The sequence below is a fragment of the Neovison vison genome, chromosome 11 (genome assembly GCF_020171115.1).
Source record: "Neovison vison isolate M4711 chromosome 11, ASM_NN_V1, whole genome shotgun sequence".
Lineage (NCBI taxonomy): Eukaryota > Metazoa > Chordata > Mammalia > Carnivora > Mustelidae > Neogale > Neogale vison.
Window position 1 is genome coordinate 11,145,403 of NC_058101.1, and position 17,098 is coordinate 11,162,500.

General features: G+C 42.7%; 1 protein-coding gene and 1 non-coding gene across 2 annotated transcripts in view; one reads left to right on the forward strand and one right to left on the reverse strand.

The window, feature by feature from the left end:
* MOB1B (MOB kinase activator 1B) overlaps positions 1-6,909 on the reverse strand; it is a 57,491-nt gene extending 50,582 nt beyond the window's left edge. Inside the window, exon 1 of the mRNA XM_044225814.1 lies at positions 6,625-6,909. Coding sequence (XP_044081749.1) covers positions 6,625-6,638 — 14 coding nt within the window. The 5' untranslated portion in view covers positions 6,639-6,909. The remainder of the gene's footprint in view (positions 1-6,624) is intronic.
* A 3,257-nt stretch (positions 6,910-10,166) lies between these two features.
* On the forward strand, positions 10,167-10,316 carry LOC122890774. Its single transcript, XR_006381197.1, has one exon. It is a non-coding gene; the product is annotated as a small nucleolar RNA SNORA62/SNORA6 family (small nucleolar RNA).
* Positions 10,317-17,098: the final 6,782 nt, after the last annotated feature.

Genomic DNA, 17,098 nt, shown 5'->3' on the forward strand with positions numbered 1-17,098 from the left:
ATGAACAGTACAACTAGTGTGTGAAAACAAAATGAGGAATGAGATAGTCACACAGTCTCAAAACACCTCCCCCAAAATATTAATTAGTAGGAGGAAAAAAAAAAGATCTAATAACTTCACACTGAAGAATCTCTGTAGACAGTTTAATCAAAGGGTCACTTCCAATATGGACAAACATACATTACATGCATCTGGTAAGAAGCTGTAAGATAAACACGTGACACCTCTATGGTATTTTTACCTCAAATGCATAACCAGTTGTAACCACAAGAGAACATGACAAACTCAAACTGAGGGATAGTCCACAAAATGACGGGACTATAATTCTCAAAAATATCAAGGTCCTGAAAGACAAGGAAAAACTAAGGAAACATTTCATTTGAAGAAGACCACAGAACAAAACTGGGTGTGATTCATGACCGGATCCTCCTGCTGAGGGTGACATTATGGGAGCAACGGATGACACTAAATGGGGTTTCTGGACAAAAATTATGTAGGAATTCTTTTTACCATTCTTTGCAACTTCTCTAAAAATTTGAAAATCCTTCAAAATAAAATTTAAAAATGGGGGCGCCTGGGTGGCTCAGTGGGTTAAAGCCTCTGCCTTTGGCTCGGGTCACGATCCTGGGGAACTGGGATGGAGCCCCGCATCGGGCTCTCTGCTCAGCAGGGAGGCTGCTGCTTCCTCTCTCTCTCTCTCTCTCTCTCTATCTCTGCCTGCCCCTCTGCCTACTTGTGATCTCTGTCAAATAAATAAATAAAATCTTTTAAAAAAAAATTTAAAAAATGACTTTCTGCAAATGAACAGGCTTCACAGCTACACTTTAACTAAACTAAAGATGGTCTTAAGTTAGGTAACTGATACAAGACAAAAATGCAAGTTGTACACTTGAAACTAACACAATGTTATACATTAATTACTTCTGAATTTTTAAAAACAAATACGGAAAGAAAAGAAGAATTAAAAAAAAAAAAAGGAATTCTCTCTAGGACTTAATTCAACATTCTGAACAGGTACCATATTTTTCAAGCAACCCATAGCTATTCTGCCCCAATACCTCCTAACCGAATATACAGCTGAAAAGATGTACTACATGTATGTATATTATATTAGAAAATTCAAAGGTACAAAAACTCTTCCACTATATAGAGGGGAAAAAAGTCAATATTGGTAAAAGTAATCACATAGTAATTATTTTGCATTCAGTCATGTAAAGCAAAAGCAAACCTATAGAGAGGAAAAGTAAACTAAAGCCAGACCTGTATCTACAATTCCCAAACTGCAGTTCTAAAAAGATGACCACACTTACTCTATTTCCTCTTCCCCTCCAAAAAAGCATAACCTATTACATCAGGTTGTCAGACAACAAAACTCTTAACACTTGCTCAAAAGCGGTTCGAAATGATTTACAAAATGATGTTTAGTGACATAAAAAATCTCCACATGAAAAACCTGGTCTACATATAGTAGAAACATGGCAGAAAAGATTAGGAAACTGTTATCACAAAGTACAAATAACAGTCATTTTGGAAGGTGTAATGATTATGAGTGACTTTTATTTTCTTACTTTTCTTAGCACTATATTATGATTTCTCCAACATGTGTATTATTTTTTACATTAAAAATGGAAGTCAAAAATAATTTTAAAGTATTATTTAAATTTAAAAGTTTATATTTTTTTCTTCCACCATTATATTCTTGGTGACCCGTAGCAAACAGTACAGAAGTATGAAATATTAATGCCCAAGGAAAGGACACTTCTCTTAAAAACAAGGCCTATTTAAATACTATCTTTTTATATAATTTTATCAATTATAGATACAACAGTATGAGGCAGGATCCCTGGATCTAGACTGCAAGGATTCAGATCCATATTATATCAATGGCTACATAACTTTGAACAAATTACTTAACCTCTCTTTGTGAGTTTCTTCATCTGTAAAATAGGGTTCCTGCTACTTATTGAACTGAGTTAATCATCTGAAACAGTGCCTGGCACATGGTAAATACTTACCAAGATGTATTATTAGTAGTCATACTATTATTAACTTCCTTTATAGGCAAAGATGCTAAAGCCCTTAAATCAGTCAACTCACTTGCCTTCATGATGCTGGATTATTTAGAGGGGTGGGTGGGCAGCAGGCAGAAAGAGAGGTAGGAGAGGAGACAGAGACAGACATAAACACAGCTACATCTCCTTTCCTACATTGCTAGTTTTTATTTACTTATTTTTTTTAAGATTTTATTTATCTCTTAGAGAGGGAGAAGGAGAAAGAGAGTGAGCACAGCTGGGGGAGCGGCAGGCAGAGGGAGAAGCAGGCGCTCCACCAAGCAAGAAGCCCAATACAGGACTCGATCCCAGGACTCTGGGACCACCACCTGAGCAGAAGGCACTTAACGGACTGAGCCACTCAGGTGTCCCCTACACTGCAATTTTTTAGAAGAGATAAACTGAATTTAGCGGTGCCTGGGTGGCTCAGTCCGTTAAGTGTCTCCCTTTGGCTCAGGTCATGATCTTGTAGTTGCGGGATCGAGCCCAAGATCCGACACCCTACTCACCCAGAATCCAGGAGTCTGCTTCCCTCTCTGCCCCTCATTTCTGCCTCATATGCCCTCTCTCTCTCAAATAAATAAATAAAATCTAAAAAAAAAAAAAGATAAATTGAAGTTACCTAGCACAATCCTCAATAAACATTTCCTTATTTCCCCAAAGTATCTCTGTTTCTTCCTATACAGAAACAGACCTGGTTTATATTCATTCATTCACATCCCTAAACCATCTTTCCTCCAGACTTCGTTTTAAAGTTAACTACAAGTATTTGTTTTAACTCTGTTCCAACCAAGCCCTACATCAGGAAATAAAACCTCAGTCTCTTCCAAGTCAAATATTTCTGTGAAATTCTATTGCTTAGAAGAGACTAGCAATTTCAAAATGCTAGAAACATAGAGAACACTCAATACACTTTGAGTGAATGTTGAGAACTCACTCTGATCCCAAGTTTCCCTGGATGTTGTCATATGCATAAAGTGCCAAGACGGGAAACACCCTGAGAGGGCTGTGTTCCGATTCAACCCAAGCCAGTAATTAGACCAGTAACGTGATGTCGGTGATTTTGCCATTTTACTAAAAAGCTGAGCAAACTAGGTTATGGATGGATCCCATCTAGCTCCACAATTCCACAGCCTCTTGGACAAACCTGAAAATGGACAGTTCACAAGCAAGTTTTTATCTCTATGATGCTTCCTCTGACTGAAATCTTCCAGTTCCCCATACCCTCTCAGAGAACCCCTGTTACAGATTCCATTAACTGTCCATCACTTCTTTCACGAAGCCTTCCTCCAGCCCAAATAAAACAAATTGCTCCACATTCTTCAGACACCCCATCTATTAGAGATGACCATTTACGAACTGAACTACACTGGGGTCCCACGCCTTGCACTATGCTTAGCCCACAGCAGGTGCTGAGGATGTTTAAAGATTTGAGTCTACAAAATCAAATTATGTGTACATTTGGGAGTTTAGCTTATTAACTTGAAGATACACAAGGCCAATCTGCAGCACAACCAAAGCTCCGTCCCAGCCCTATCTCCATATGCTGTACAAATTTATTCTGAGCGTTTGGACAAAAGCTACAAAAGGTATCACTGCTGCTGATTATCTAGGCATCCTCTGGAGATTACCTAATCTACCTCATCTCCCTAATCAAAAAAAAAAAAACCTCTTTACCCTGCTCTACTTTGTTCCATGGTATTTACATCCTCCTACCGTGCAATATAATTTACTGATATTCACTGTTTATGATCACTTACCAAAACATAAGCTTAACTAATACAGGAATTTTTGTTGGTTTTGTTCATAAATGATACCTACCCAGTGCCTACCTCAGTGCCTGGTACATTAAATGATGGGTTGTTTTTTTGTTTTTTAAAGATTTTATTTATTTATGTATTTGACAGAGAGAGATCACAAGTAGGCAGAGAGGCAGGCAGAGAGAAAGAGGAGGAAGCAGGCCCCTTGCTGAGCAGAGAGCCCGATGCGGGGCTCGATCCCAGGACCCTGAGATCCTGACCTGAGCGGAAGGCAGAGGCTTAATTCACTAAGCAACCCAGGCGTCCCTGAATGATTTTTTTTAATCAATAGTTCTTTCCTTCTGTCTTAAAGCCCTCAGGAGTTCTGAGTCAGCACCTTCATAAACCTATCTCACAAGGCCCTTATTTCCTTAGCTCAATCCACTCACAGCAGCCTTACAAGTAGGACTCCAAGAACTTGAGGTAAATATTTATATCTATTTCCTAACTTGCAACTCTTAATTTTTCTACTCACCTACCCGCAGAGAAATAATATTCAGGAAGCTATACCAAATAACATGTAGAGGAAATAACTAAAACTTTATTCTTTCATGTCTGATAATTATTTCTATCTATGAGGTCTTCCCTTTAGATTTGAAACTACAGGTGGACAAAAACCAAAATCAAGTTGGATTTATTTTTATGGACTGTCAAGCACAAGGGCTAAATATTTTGGTACTATATTAACTGCTACATGAGACCTGACTGAAAAATTGTGCTCCAAATAGTACAAACCCTGAAAGGTGCTTATACATATATACATTCGTTACAGCAAGATTTTTCTTTTTTTTTTTTTTTTTTTTTAAAGATTTTATTTATTTATCAGAGAGAGAGAGGGGGAGAGAGCAAGCACAGGCAGACAGAATGGCAGGCAGAGGCAGAGGGAGAAGCACGCTCCCTGCTGAGCAAGGAGCCCGATGCGGGACTCGATCCCAGGATGCTGGGATCATGACCTGAGCCGAAGGCAGCTGCTTAACCAAATGAGCCACCCAGGCGTCCCACAGCAAGATTTTTCTTACATAACTAGGATGCTTCAGGAGAAATGAACTAAACCACCGCATTTCTGTAACTATTCAATACTGAGCCATGTAAAAAAAAGGATACTGTTCTATTTGTATTCAAAAAATACCACCAAAACCTTCTCCATCTCCTGGTTTCAGCCAAATATGGTTCTTCCTTGCTCCAACCAATTTAGCTGCGAGTTCCAAGAGTCATAAGCCCATCAGCAACAGTCACGGACATCACCTACACGGCTATTTTGAAGGCACCTTTTAAATTCTTAAAGAAATAAAACAACAGCAACGTAAAATATAGTCAAGATGAGAAGCTTCAAGCAGAGATACCTGGATATCTTGATTCAATCTAAAATAAGAAACAAAGTCAGAAGTCACTAGGTACTCTCACCCAGCACTACCTACCTGACAAACAGAATCAACTTCTAGAGCCTGAGAAAGAGATTTCACAAACGCAAACTCACATGTGGTAGGTGGGGGACACAAGCAAGGCCTCTTGTGCCTATGAGAACCATTAGCAATCTGGCCTGCCTGTTAGCCGTCTGTGATCACTCAGTTTTGCTGGACTGCTCAGAAAAGGATTAATATTCTACATCTGAACACGTGAAATTAGGGTTAGTTAAATTCTGGGGATCCAAGTGCCAATGTGGTGACTAAAAATTACAGGTGGGGAAGGAAGAGAATCGGAACGAAACTGCTACTGTTACTGCTGTGAAGAAAAATGCTATTCTGTCCACAACAGTAAAGGAGTATATGGTGCAAGTTTCAATCTGAGTTTTTATGAGCTTTCTAACCACAGATTAAACATAGGTGAATCACAATGAAGCTTTCAAAAGAGGAATTCCAAGAGTGTATGGCCTGTTTCCTGACGACCTGAGGCTGTCTGCTGCCTCCATACCCCCAAGTGGCCATCGCAGCTTTCTGCCCGTCCCCCGAATTCGTCTACAATAAAGGAGAAGTAAACGAAATCATGACCAGCCCTAAATCTGACGTTAAGTTGGTATTTACAAACGATTCGCAAAACCACTCCCCAGCGGATCTAATCAACCCCAGGGCACACTCCTCGGACTTCTAGTTGGTGGTGGTCTAAAAAGATAAAGCCCGTACTTTTCGGGGGAGCCCACTGGGAAGAAGGGCGCCTCGGGGAAGCAAGGAGCTGCTCCAGACCCCAAGACCCTGCCTGGGCTGTCATCATGGGATCCCGACCCGAAAGCAGCCTCATTAAGGGTGTTACAGCCCCGGGACTTGTCACCCCAACTCTGCACTCCTAGAATCTAAGAAGTTAAAAGGGTGCTGGGGTGACGGGGAAAAGTACAACGCCCGACCTTCTATTCTCGGACCCAGACAAACGCGATGGGCCAGCGAAACGGAGACAGAGCCGCCGGGCAGGAGACGCGTGAGGGGCCTAAGGGGGAGTGGGTGGCATCTCTGCCGGGCGGCTAAACCCACAAACCCGAGAGAGGAGGGAAGAGAGACATCGGCGTGATGGAGAAAGGCAGGACAACCAATCCACACACCGGGGTGTGTCGCGACGTGGGGTCCGGGGAGCAAGAGCCTCCGCGGGGGCCCGCAGGGCTCCGGGCGAGCTCCAAGCGGGCTGGGGAGGCGACAGGCGTCCGGCAGCGCCCGCGCACCGGGCGGGCTCCCACAGCCCTGCCGGACGGGAACGCCCGGCCCCGGCAGCGAGGGCCCAGGCGAGCTGCGGCCCGCGGCCCCCGGTCTCCCGAACAAAGCCCGCGCGCGCCGGGCCCGGCTACTCACAACAAGAAGCTCATGTCGGCGGCGGCGGGGGCTGGGGGCGCTCGGCGGTCTCTCGGCCTCCGGGCGGCGGCCAGGGAAGAAGAGGGAGGGAGAAAAGCAGAGGAGGAGAGGAGGAAGCGGGGACGCGCCGGCTGCCGGACGGCCACAACTTGCTCGGCTTCGCTCGCTCCAGGGGCAGGCGGAGCGGGCGGAAGTGGGCAGCGCGCGGCCTGAATCGCGGACGGCGGCGGGGGAGGCGGAGAAGGCGGGGAAACGGCCGCACGCCGGCTCGCCGGGGAGCAGCTGCCGCGGCTGTCGAGCTGCTCGCCGCGCCGCCCCCTTTCTCCTCCTCCTCCTCTCCTTCTTCTTCCTCCTCCTCCCCCTCACCCTCCTCCTCCCTCTCCAACCCTCTAGCCCCCCGCGGCCCTCGCCCCGCGAGTTCTCGCGAGAGCGGCGCGCGCCCACCCGCGTCCTGCCGGGGCTGCGGGTCCGCCGGGTTCTGGACGTCCTCGAAGCCCGGGACCGCGCCCAGGCAGGGCGCTGGGGCCAGCAGGCCCGCGAAGGCCGGTCCGCCCCGCTGGGGGTCGTGGCCGAGCGCTCCGAACCCGTCGGCTGGGTTTCAGCAGTCGGGAAGGGAATGGGCTCCACTCCGGGATGTCTGGGTTTGCGGCGAGGGCTGGCATCGGCGCGAGGGCTGGCATCGCCACGAGGGCTTCTGCCCGTTCCAAGTGTGCAGCAAGGGGCGATGAAAGGTTATGGAGTCCCTTTGCTAGTACATAAAAGCAGGAGGAGGTTTAACGTGTTTGGAGTGTGTGGGTGGTGTTCGGCCAGAATAGAGAAAGGAGTCAAGCTCCCCGTGGTTTTATGGTTCTGTCTTAAAACCCTGAACTAGGAGAGGAGAGGTCAGGGTCCAGCCTTGGTTCAGCAGGGGGGTTAGGCCGTCGTCAGTAAGTGGGGAAACTGCTGTAGGGACATTTGCAAGGTCTGTGGAGCATTCTTAAATAGATTATAAAGCCCGGCCCTGAAGCCCCGACTCTGTGAAATCAGGGAGACTGGATGTGTTTTGTGCAGCAGAAGGCCCAGTGTTTATAATGGTCTTGGGCCCCATAAATGCGTAATCAGCATTGCCCCTGATAAGCAGCCTACCCCAACCTTATCGCTTCGAGGACCCACTTATTTTACACAAGAGATGTCCATCTTCTTTATTCACAACACCCATCAAATCCACAAGTAAGTTCTCAAAAGTACCGGAACAAAACTTAAATAATGTGCAGCTGTTAACCCACCTTGGGCTGGGTTACTTGGAAGAAGTACCAATACGAAATATAGTCTGTTGAGTTGGTGCGGTATTAGTTCAGTACCTCAGTAAGTCAAACCATTTTCTTTAAAACAGAAGGAAATATTGGCATCTTGACACTATCTCGGAAATAGCAGTGGTCATTGGAATAATTTGAGAAGACTTAAAGATTCAAAAGATGGAGGACAGAAGGCGGAAAGGATTTACTTTAATATAGTGAAAATAATGGATTTGTGACAGAAGCCCAGATATTGATTTGGTACTACTAATGTACTATAGAATTCCTAAGGGTCTTCTGAAAGTAAAACTTGCATTACCAGATTAGGAAATTCTGTTTGGGAAGGGTAACTCAGTTAACCTGCTACAACAGTCTCATTCCTGTTAAAATGAGGGCCTTTAATTTTTACATGATCTATAAGATATCCTCCAGTTCTAAAGTTCTGTCGTGTCAGGGTTGTCCTTCAAATGTCTGGCGGACAGTTCCCATCTGCTCCCTGATTTGGTAGCTGGCTTATGTAGCTTTGCTTTTGTTCTAACACAATTTAAATGAATTCTATGACACTGAATCAGGATAACGATGGCCAGAGGAGAGAATCTGCTAAATTACCTGCTGAGTTCTTCTTTTCATATCTCAAGGAGAACTGGCTGAAATTAACAGCTGATAAAACTTAAATAGATTGGTCTTAGAAATGATAGAGGTGTCATATTAATAATACAGAATAGAATTCCAGAGGTTAAACATTTAAATCAAACCATGGCTGTCACTTAAAATTACTCAGCTTCAAAAGCATTGGGAATTTAGAATCAAATAGAGGGTATATTCAAATAGACATTTCTAATTCCAATTTCACCTTCCCCAATTCATATTTCATATCACTGTCCTCTTGAAATTTCAAGAAGTTACTCCCCTGATCAAAATTATTTTGTTTGTAAATCTTTATTTATGAAGGAAGATGATTAAAATCTGCATTTACCAATTTTTCCAAGAATCGATACTATAACATGAATGGAATAGAACATGTGTGGGTATGCCTTCAAATACCTTTTAAAAAGATTCACTCAAATTTATAAGTGAGTATATTTATATATGTAAATGTAAACAAACAAGATAGTTATAAATTGTGGGAAGACAGGGATAGACAGAATAATGTAATAGCAATGGTGGAGGGGGAGGATCTAATTTAGATGCGGTGATTAAGAAAAGACTCTTAGGGTGCCTGGGTGGCTCAGTGGGTAAAGCCTCTGCCTTCGGTTCTGGTCATGATCCCAGGGTCCTGGGCTCGAGCCCCGCGTCGAGCCCCACATCAAGCCCCACATCCGGCTCTCTGCTCAGTGGGGGGCCTGCCTCCCCGCTCTCTCTCTGTCTGCCTCTCTGCCTACTTGTGATCTCTCTCTCTCTCTCTCTTTCAAATACATAAATGAAATCTTTTTTTAAAAATACTTTTAAGAAAAGCCTCTCTACGGAGGTGACATTTTTGTTAAGACCTGAAACAAGAGGAGGAAGCAGTCTTGCAAAGAGTGAGGGGAATGAGCATTTTCTAGTAGAGGAAATAATAAGCACAAATGCTCTAAGATAAGAAAGAGCTTAAAGAGTTCTTAGCGCTGAAAGGTTATGGCCTGGGCAGAGTGAGCAAGAAAAATGGCATCAAATAAAGCTGGACATGGAGACAGAGGGCAGGCTGGGGTAAGCTAATCTGAATAACGTTTCCTTTTTTTTTAATTTGGAAAATTTCAAAAATATACAAAGGGGAGGAAATTAATATAATGAATCCCATCCTACAGCTTCAGCAATTATCAGTTCATGATCCATGATTAACATTTTGGAGCGATCACTCTCCCTTCTTGTGGACAATGGACCAGGGGGAGCCAACAAGTCACAAGGGAAACCAGGAGACTATTCTAATAGTCGTTGTTTCTCAGCTGTGATTTGGTTCCGCGTAGTGTCATTAATAATAGAAGAAATTAATAATCTCAGGGTAAAACCAACAGCACTTGGTGATAGATTGTGGAGGTTGGGGAGAGGAGATTACTCCAATTATTTTTGGTTTTAGCAACTAATGGAAACAGCCATTTATCAAAACAGGGAAGATGTGAGTCACAATTTGGGGGTTAAACTGAAAGTTCCATTTTAGATCTGTTAGCTTCGAGATGTCTATTAGACATCCAAATAGTCAAGTAGAGTTTTGTCTACTGTGCCAAGGGGGGCGGGAGGAATCTGAACTAGAGACATGAATGCGGACCTCAGCAAGTAAACAGTATTTGAAGCCCTGGGCATTTTAGAGCTCAGAGTTGAGGCTGGCAGGCCAGAGAACTCACAAGTGTAGGTGCTGCGCTACACAAGGGGCAAGTCTTTTGCTAACACCACAAGCGTCTCTGGCCCAGTGAGTGGAGTTTGATAGTAATTCTTGCTACAAGTAAAAAACAAAAGGTATTTGAAGCCATAAGATGGGCTTCCAAAAAGGAATTTACATGCCCAATAAGGACAGACAAAGCAAAGCGTTACCTGTAAGCATCTGGGTTTTTTCTTTCTTTACTTCTCTTCCCCGGTATCTCTGGTTTCTGATCACCATTTACCCAGTTGTGATGATGATGTTGTAGTTATGTTGTTTTTGTTTTTAAAGAGTCCATACGTTTTATAAATATATGCTGAAATAGTTACAGGTGAAATAATATGCCTGGAATTTGCTTCAGAAGAGAGAATTAGGAGTATTGAGAGATGAGACTGGCAGAGAGTTGATAGTAGTCAAAGTCAGGTAGATAAGTACGTGAGGACCCTTATACTCTCCTGCCTACTTTTGTTTAGCTTTGAAACTTTCCATAACAAAAAAGAAAAATAAGTAGCAGGTCTCCTTTTGAAGAGGCCAAGAAAAGTATTATTAATGATAGGAACTTAAAATCTGCTGATATAAACAATGATTCTTTGGACTGGAGCATTCTTTCCTTGCCCTCATATTAGCCAGTTTTTTTTCTGCCTATTTATTAAGATATTCTTTTACATGTAAAGGCAAAAGCAAATGCCGTCAATGTCAGAGAGAAGAAACACTGAATTCAAACCCTGTGGCTAAATCTGGGCGTCCGTATTTCTTGGGTAGCTGATCCCTTCTGATTCAGGAATGTTATCTGACTGTGAAAGAATGGATACCTGAACAGCAAATACGAGAAAAAGTACAGCTGGGCAACAAACCTGTAGTGACTTGTAAAACGCATTCTGTTGTGCAGCAGTGTTTTGGTTATATAACATTTAGGCTGATGTGGTAATTATTCCATCTAATTAGTTTATTGCATAAGATTGTTTTTATAGCTGCAATATTTTGAATATTTATTTTTTTTTTAAGATTTTATTTATCTACTTGACAGACAGAGATCACAAGCAGGCTGAGAGGCAGGCAGAGAGAGAGAGGAGGAAGCACGCTCCTGCTGAGCAGAGAGCCCGATGCGGGGCTCGATCCCAGGACCCTGGGATCATGACCCAAGCCAAAGGCAGAGGCTTTAACCCACTGAGCCACCCAGGTGCCCCTGAATATTTCTTTTTTTTTTAAGATTGTATTTATTTACTTGAGAGAGAGAAAGAATGAGAGAGAGAGCATGAGAAGGGAGAGGGTCAGAGGGAGAAGCAGACTCCCTGCTGAGCAGGGATTCCCGATGCGGGACTTGACCAGGATCATGAAAGCCGAAAGCAGTCGCCCAACCAGCTGAGCCTCCGAGGCGCCCCAATATTTTGACTATTTCTGATGGTCTACTCACTCCACTAAGTTTTTCACATATTTTGTCCCTGTTTACCCCCATGTTTATAAATATGTTTATGTCATTTATTCCTTACCTGGCCCCATATGGTTGGTGTTAGGTATTCCTTCCTCCATTTATAAGTAAGGAAATTAATGCTAAGAGGTTACGTATGTAACTTGCTCAAAATCATATAGCTAATAAGTACAGTCTGAATTCAGTAAATCCCATTTCCTTCCCCCCCATTCCCAGGATGACCTAAATTAGAATGAATATATGCTAAATGAATTTTGGCATCCTACACGATCCCACTTAACACACCTAGCAATTTAACCTAACCCTTATTAATGCTCTTTAGATTTTAATTCTATACCTTGCTTCCTTAAAAACAACCATGTATGATTATTCACAATCCAGTGTATGGTTAAAAATACTTCTCAAGGACATATTATTCTGATATAATAGGAAAGAATAGAAATATAAAAGATTGGTTCATGATGCTTGGTGTCTCTCAGTGCATTCATTTATCACTAAAAGCCATAAAGTATCAAAACACAAAGCTTATTTAATGTATTACAATGGAAGAAGAAATCTTCCATTGATTCCAAAACTAAGCCATTACCTTCCCTTCAAGCTGTTCATTCTTTTGAAGGTGAGGTTTGAGCAGTAGAAGGCTAAATTTAAGACAATGATGAAATGCGAATCATTTATCCACTGAACAAGAATTTATTGTCTACTACGGCCTCTGGGAGCAAAAAAATTATGAATCCTGTAGGTCATTGGGAAATATAGGCAATCAAATAAATAAAAGCAAAATTAAAAAATTGTGGGGCACCTTGGTGGCTCAGTGGGTTGAGCCTCTGTCTTTGGCTTGGGTCGTGGTCTCAGGGTCCTGGGATGGAGCCCCGCATCAGGATTGCATCAGGTTCTCTGCTCAGCAGGGAGCCTGCTTCCTCCTCTCTCTCTACCTGCCTCTCTGCCTACTTGTCATCTCTCTTTGTCAAATAAATAAATAAAATCTTTAAAAGAATAGCAAAAATTGTATAAGTTTCAAGAAAGAAAAGTCCATGTTATACATGAGCATATATTAAGGGGACCTCACCTATTTTTGGCTGTCAGAGAATTGGATCCTGCGAATTCAGAAACGAATAGTACAGGGACACCTGGGTGGCCCAGTCAGTTAAGCATCTGCCTTAGATCTGAGCGTCTGCTCAGTCTGTGATCCCAGGGTCCTGGGATTGAGCCCCGCCTCCAGCACCCTGCTCAGCAGGGTGACTGCTTCTCCCTCTATCTCTGCCCACCCCCCTTGCTTGTGGTCTTTCTCTTTCTCTCTCTCTCTCTGTTCAAATAAATAAATAAAATCTTGGGGAAAAAAAGAAACAATTAGTACATATTTACTTCTTGCGTTTAAATCCTGTTATGTTTATAAACAGCATGATTTAATAAAACTACTAACCCTCTTATAATCGCCGACCCACTTTCAGTGTTTTGAAGCACCGTGACATTGAAATTGATTTTTGTGTTTGAGAAGCCAGTCTTAGAACTTTTTAGGTTTTATTTTCAGTACAATTGTTAGAATCTTAGTTCACGGGAAAAAAATCATAAAAGATTTCTTGCATGGACTCTGCACCTGCTCAATAAATGTTGAATTTCTTGATCTGTCAGGTTTATTATTGGCCATAATTAATTGTTTTTCCATTAAACTTAGACCATGTAGCCACTTTTCCAGGCAGCTGCATTGGGAGAAGGAAGAGGAAGGGTCCTTTCTGAACCTATTCAATGCTGCTTTTCCCAAATTGATAGGACATTGCCAAGGTCAGAAAGTCTAAAATTAACTCTACCAGCTGTGTTTTGGTTTGCTTTGTACAGCACATGGGCTCAGGGGGCTCGGTCTGGTAGGCTGGCTTGCCGCTTCAGTGTGCTGTGCCCTTAAGATTTGTTTGCCTGGAGTGCACGTTGTGCACAAGACACGGTAGCTAAGCAGCTTGAAAGTGTATGGGGACTAAACAAGTCTCTTTTAACCTGGAAGAGGCCTAGCAACAGCGTGGGGGTGGGGGAGAATGAAAGAGTCACCACTGAGTATGTCAGATGTGCAGCTTGACTTTTAACCTTGCTCAAATTTCCCTGAGAGCAAGCTGCTTATGTGCTGTCAGAGACCCAGAGATGATGGTACAGTTTCAAGGAGTCTATGTTTTCAGCCCACCCATCTCCATGAGGTCCTTGAGCATGAAGGACCATATATAGGCATGGAGAGTATCCCAACTGGCTGCAACTTAAAAATATCCTAAGAATCAGCAGCTGTTACTTTCACCCACACAAATTCACAGTTGGCTTAATTAAATAGTGCCTATTCTCAAGAGCTGAAGCCCTTTGGGTTATGCCCAATGTTCTTAGGCTGCTCCCCCCATCTCCATTCCCCTCCTCAGAATTCTTTAAGCAAAATGGATGAATAATAGAGATTAGTTAAGAGCCATTCCGGGTTTGTATCAATGTGAACAATGAAATGTGGAAGTCAGATCTTCCAATACAGTCTTGACTCCCTGCCTATACAACCACTGGACTCTAAGGACCCTAGGCTGTCCCTAGTCCTGGCCATTTGTTCTCCCTTGCTTAGGGTCATTACCGCACCCTCTTCTTGGCATTCTCTCATGTTTTTCACAGTTGTCATGGTCACAACCATAGCAACCTGAGCAGGCCACAATCCTCTTATAGCTAGAGACGTGAGATACTGCTTTACACAATTCCCCTGTACTGCACCAGCAGGAATCTGGGCCCAGAGAGTCAAACCATTTATTTTTTCTTGGGAGAAATATTTCTACTGTCCCAAAATATCACTACTTTTAAGGTTTGAATGGCGTCAGGGTAACCAGGATGCATCTATGGAGAAGCAGCCCAGGATAATCAGTCCCACCTTGAAATCTGACCCATTTTTTCCAGATCCCTTGTTTATAGCCTCTACTCTGTTTCCACTCTAATCATTCCATTTGAGTACAGGGGAAGGGCTTTATAGAATGAAACCATAGTGAACAAGATTTCCTGTCCAAAATAAAACATTTTAAAGAAAGTGATCTTGTGATACACTCCTTACAAGGGATCTGAGAACTTTCTAGAGCCCTGCAGGATAGAGGACCCCTCGTTTGCAAAATTCATTCATTCTGTCAGTCAGTAACATTTATTAAAGATCTGCCATAAACGAGTCACCATGCCAGGGATGAGGATACAAAAGAAAGACATTATAACCCTCAAGGAGCTCATTTCTACTGCCAGAGACAGACGGATAAACAAATAATTATAGCACAAAATCTAACAGGATCGTGTGCAAAGGGTTACAGGAGCTCAGCTGGGGAAAGAGTGAATTTGAGAAGGAAGATAAGAGTCATAGAGACTCTTGTCAAGGAAGCAAGGTTTAGAGGGTTAGTAGACTTTCTCCAAATCAGGAAGGGCTGATAGAGGAGTGAGAGGCAGAGAGAAGGAGACGATGATGCCACAGATGTAAAACCCAGAAGCATGAAAAAATACATGTGTAAACAAAGGAAATGTTGACTGCTACAACCAACGACTGTAATATGAACACTCACTTATTCATTCAACAATATTTATTAGTACTAACCATATGCTAGTTACTTATGTTAGCGCTTGGTGGGGGGGTATAGTAGCGTACAAAACCAACTCTCTGACCCCCAGAAGTTTATATTCTAGTGCGGAGGAGATATTCTGAATTTGTCAGTGCATCAATTCTAGTTGTATTTGTATTTTCATCATCCCTAATTATGGTACGAAATCTCAAGCCTTATTATAGCAATATTTCAGAAGAGTAAAGTTATCAGGAATCAAGTAGTGAAGAAATTCCAGAGTCACAGCCTAACGACAAAAAAGTTCTTCTGGCCACCAAGCAGAAAAGAATTCCAATGCTCTGTTGAACTCTGCTTTACTCGATACCACAGAGTTCCAAATTAATTTCTATAGGTAGTGCTGGGAATATTGAAAGTATAGTCTTTAAGCATATAACTCAACGACTGCATGGTCTAATGGCAGGTCTCAAATTGAAGCAGGTGTGTGTGTTGGTGGGGGCGGAGCGCAACCACAGTCTGCTCCTAGGAACAGAAGCTCCTCCTTCTCCGTGTCCCCCTTCCTCCCTCCAGCAACCTCTAGGGACTTGTGACATCTATTAGAATTCACTGTCATGGGGCCTTCATGCTTACAATTTCCATAAATCCTCCTTGGATCATCAACAATCCTCACAGGAGGCAGGGAGATGGGCAGGGGTGGTTGGTGGCTACACAGCATGGCTCAAAGAGCCCCTGCCTCCCTAGAGGCCTTAGTAGCTACTCTGGATGGAACTGAAAGCAGCTCTTTGTTTGCTTTAACACTCAGGAGCCAACTGTGGCTGCCTGTCCTGCCATGGCTTTTAGAGAGCTTGTATAATCGTGGAAGCGTATGAAAATCTAAGCCAGGGCTGGAAAGAGACCACAGAATCTTCAGGAAATGAGGGGAACTAATATTTATTTTATGCTGTGTAATTCTCTGGGAAATCTTGCAAGACTCTGTATCTCATTTAATTCTCACCACACCCCTCTGAGGCAGATGCTACTGTCCCAGTTCTATGAATGAAGATACTAAATTACCTCTAATACACCAGTAGTAAGTAACAAATTCAGAATTTGAAGCCAGGTACTATCGAATTCATGGGGAATCAAAATGTCTCGGGGCTTTGTGTTACTGAAAAGTTGGTTAAGGGGCTCACAAACACAGCATTATATAATATTGAGTCACATATTACGAACGTTATTCCCCTTTAAATTCGTTTTCATTTCTTCTGATTATATCGAGGAGAAAGTATGTCTTTAACACCTGTTTAACTCTTAGCCTCTGGCTTTAAGAGAGAGCTACAGGCTTTAGATCCAGAGACTTCAGTAGGCAAAAATATTCAGCTAGCACTTAATAACACTGTGCTTTTATTGAATTTATTTATATTTTCTTCTACGACATGAGGCCTGTGATGGTCATTTTCATTTATAGTAGTAATAGAAAGTAGATCTCATTTATTAAGCTCGGGAACTCTAGCATCATACTGTTCAGGTTCATCTACTTATTAGCTGTTAGATCTTGGACATTAAGTAACCCTCAGTCTCCTCACTTGTAAAATAGGTTTAATAGTCATATTTACATAGGTTAATGTGTGGATTCAATGAGATATTGCATATTCGGCACTTAGAAAAATATTCAAAATACACTGTTGCTCAATAAATGTTAGTATTATGAAGTTTAGGGGAAAATGAGCTGATTTTTTAAGAGGATTTTATTTATATGAGAGAGAAAGAGAGAGATAAAGCAAGAGACAGAGCTTGAGCATGGAGGAGGGGCAGAGGAAGAGGGAGAAGCAGACCCCTGCAAAGCAGGGAGCTCTGACAGACACAGGGATCCTGGTTCAATCCCAGAACCCTGGGATCGCAACCCGAGCCAAAGGCAGACGCT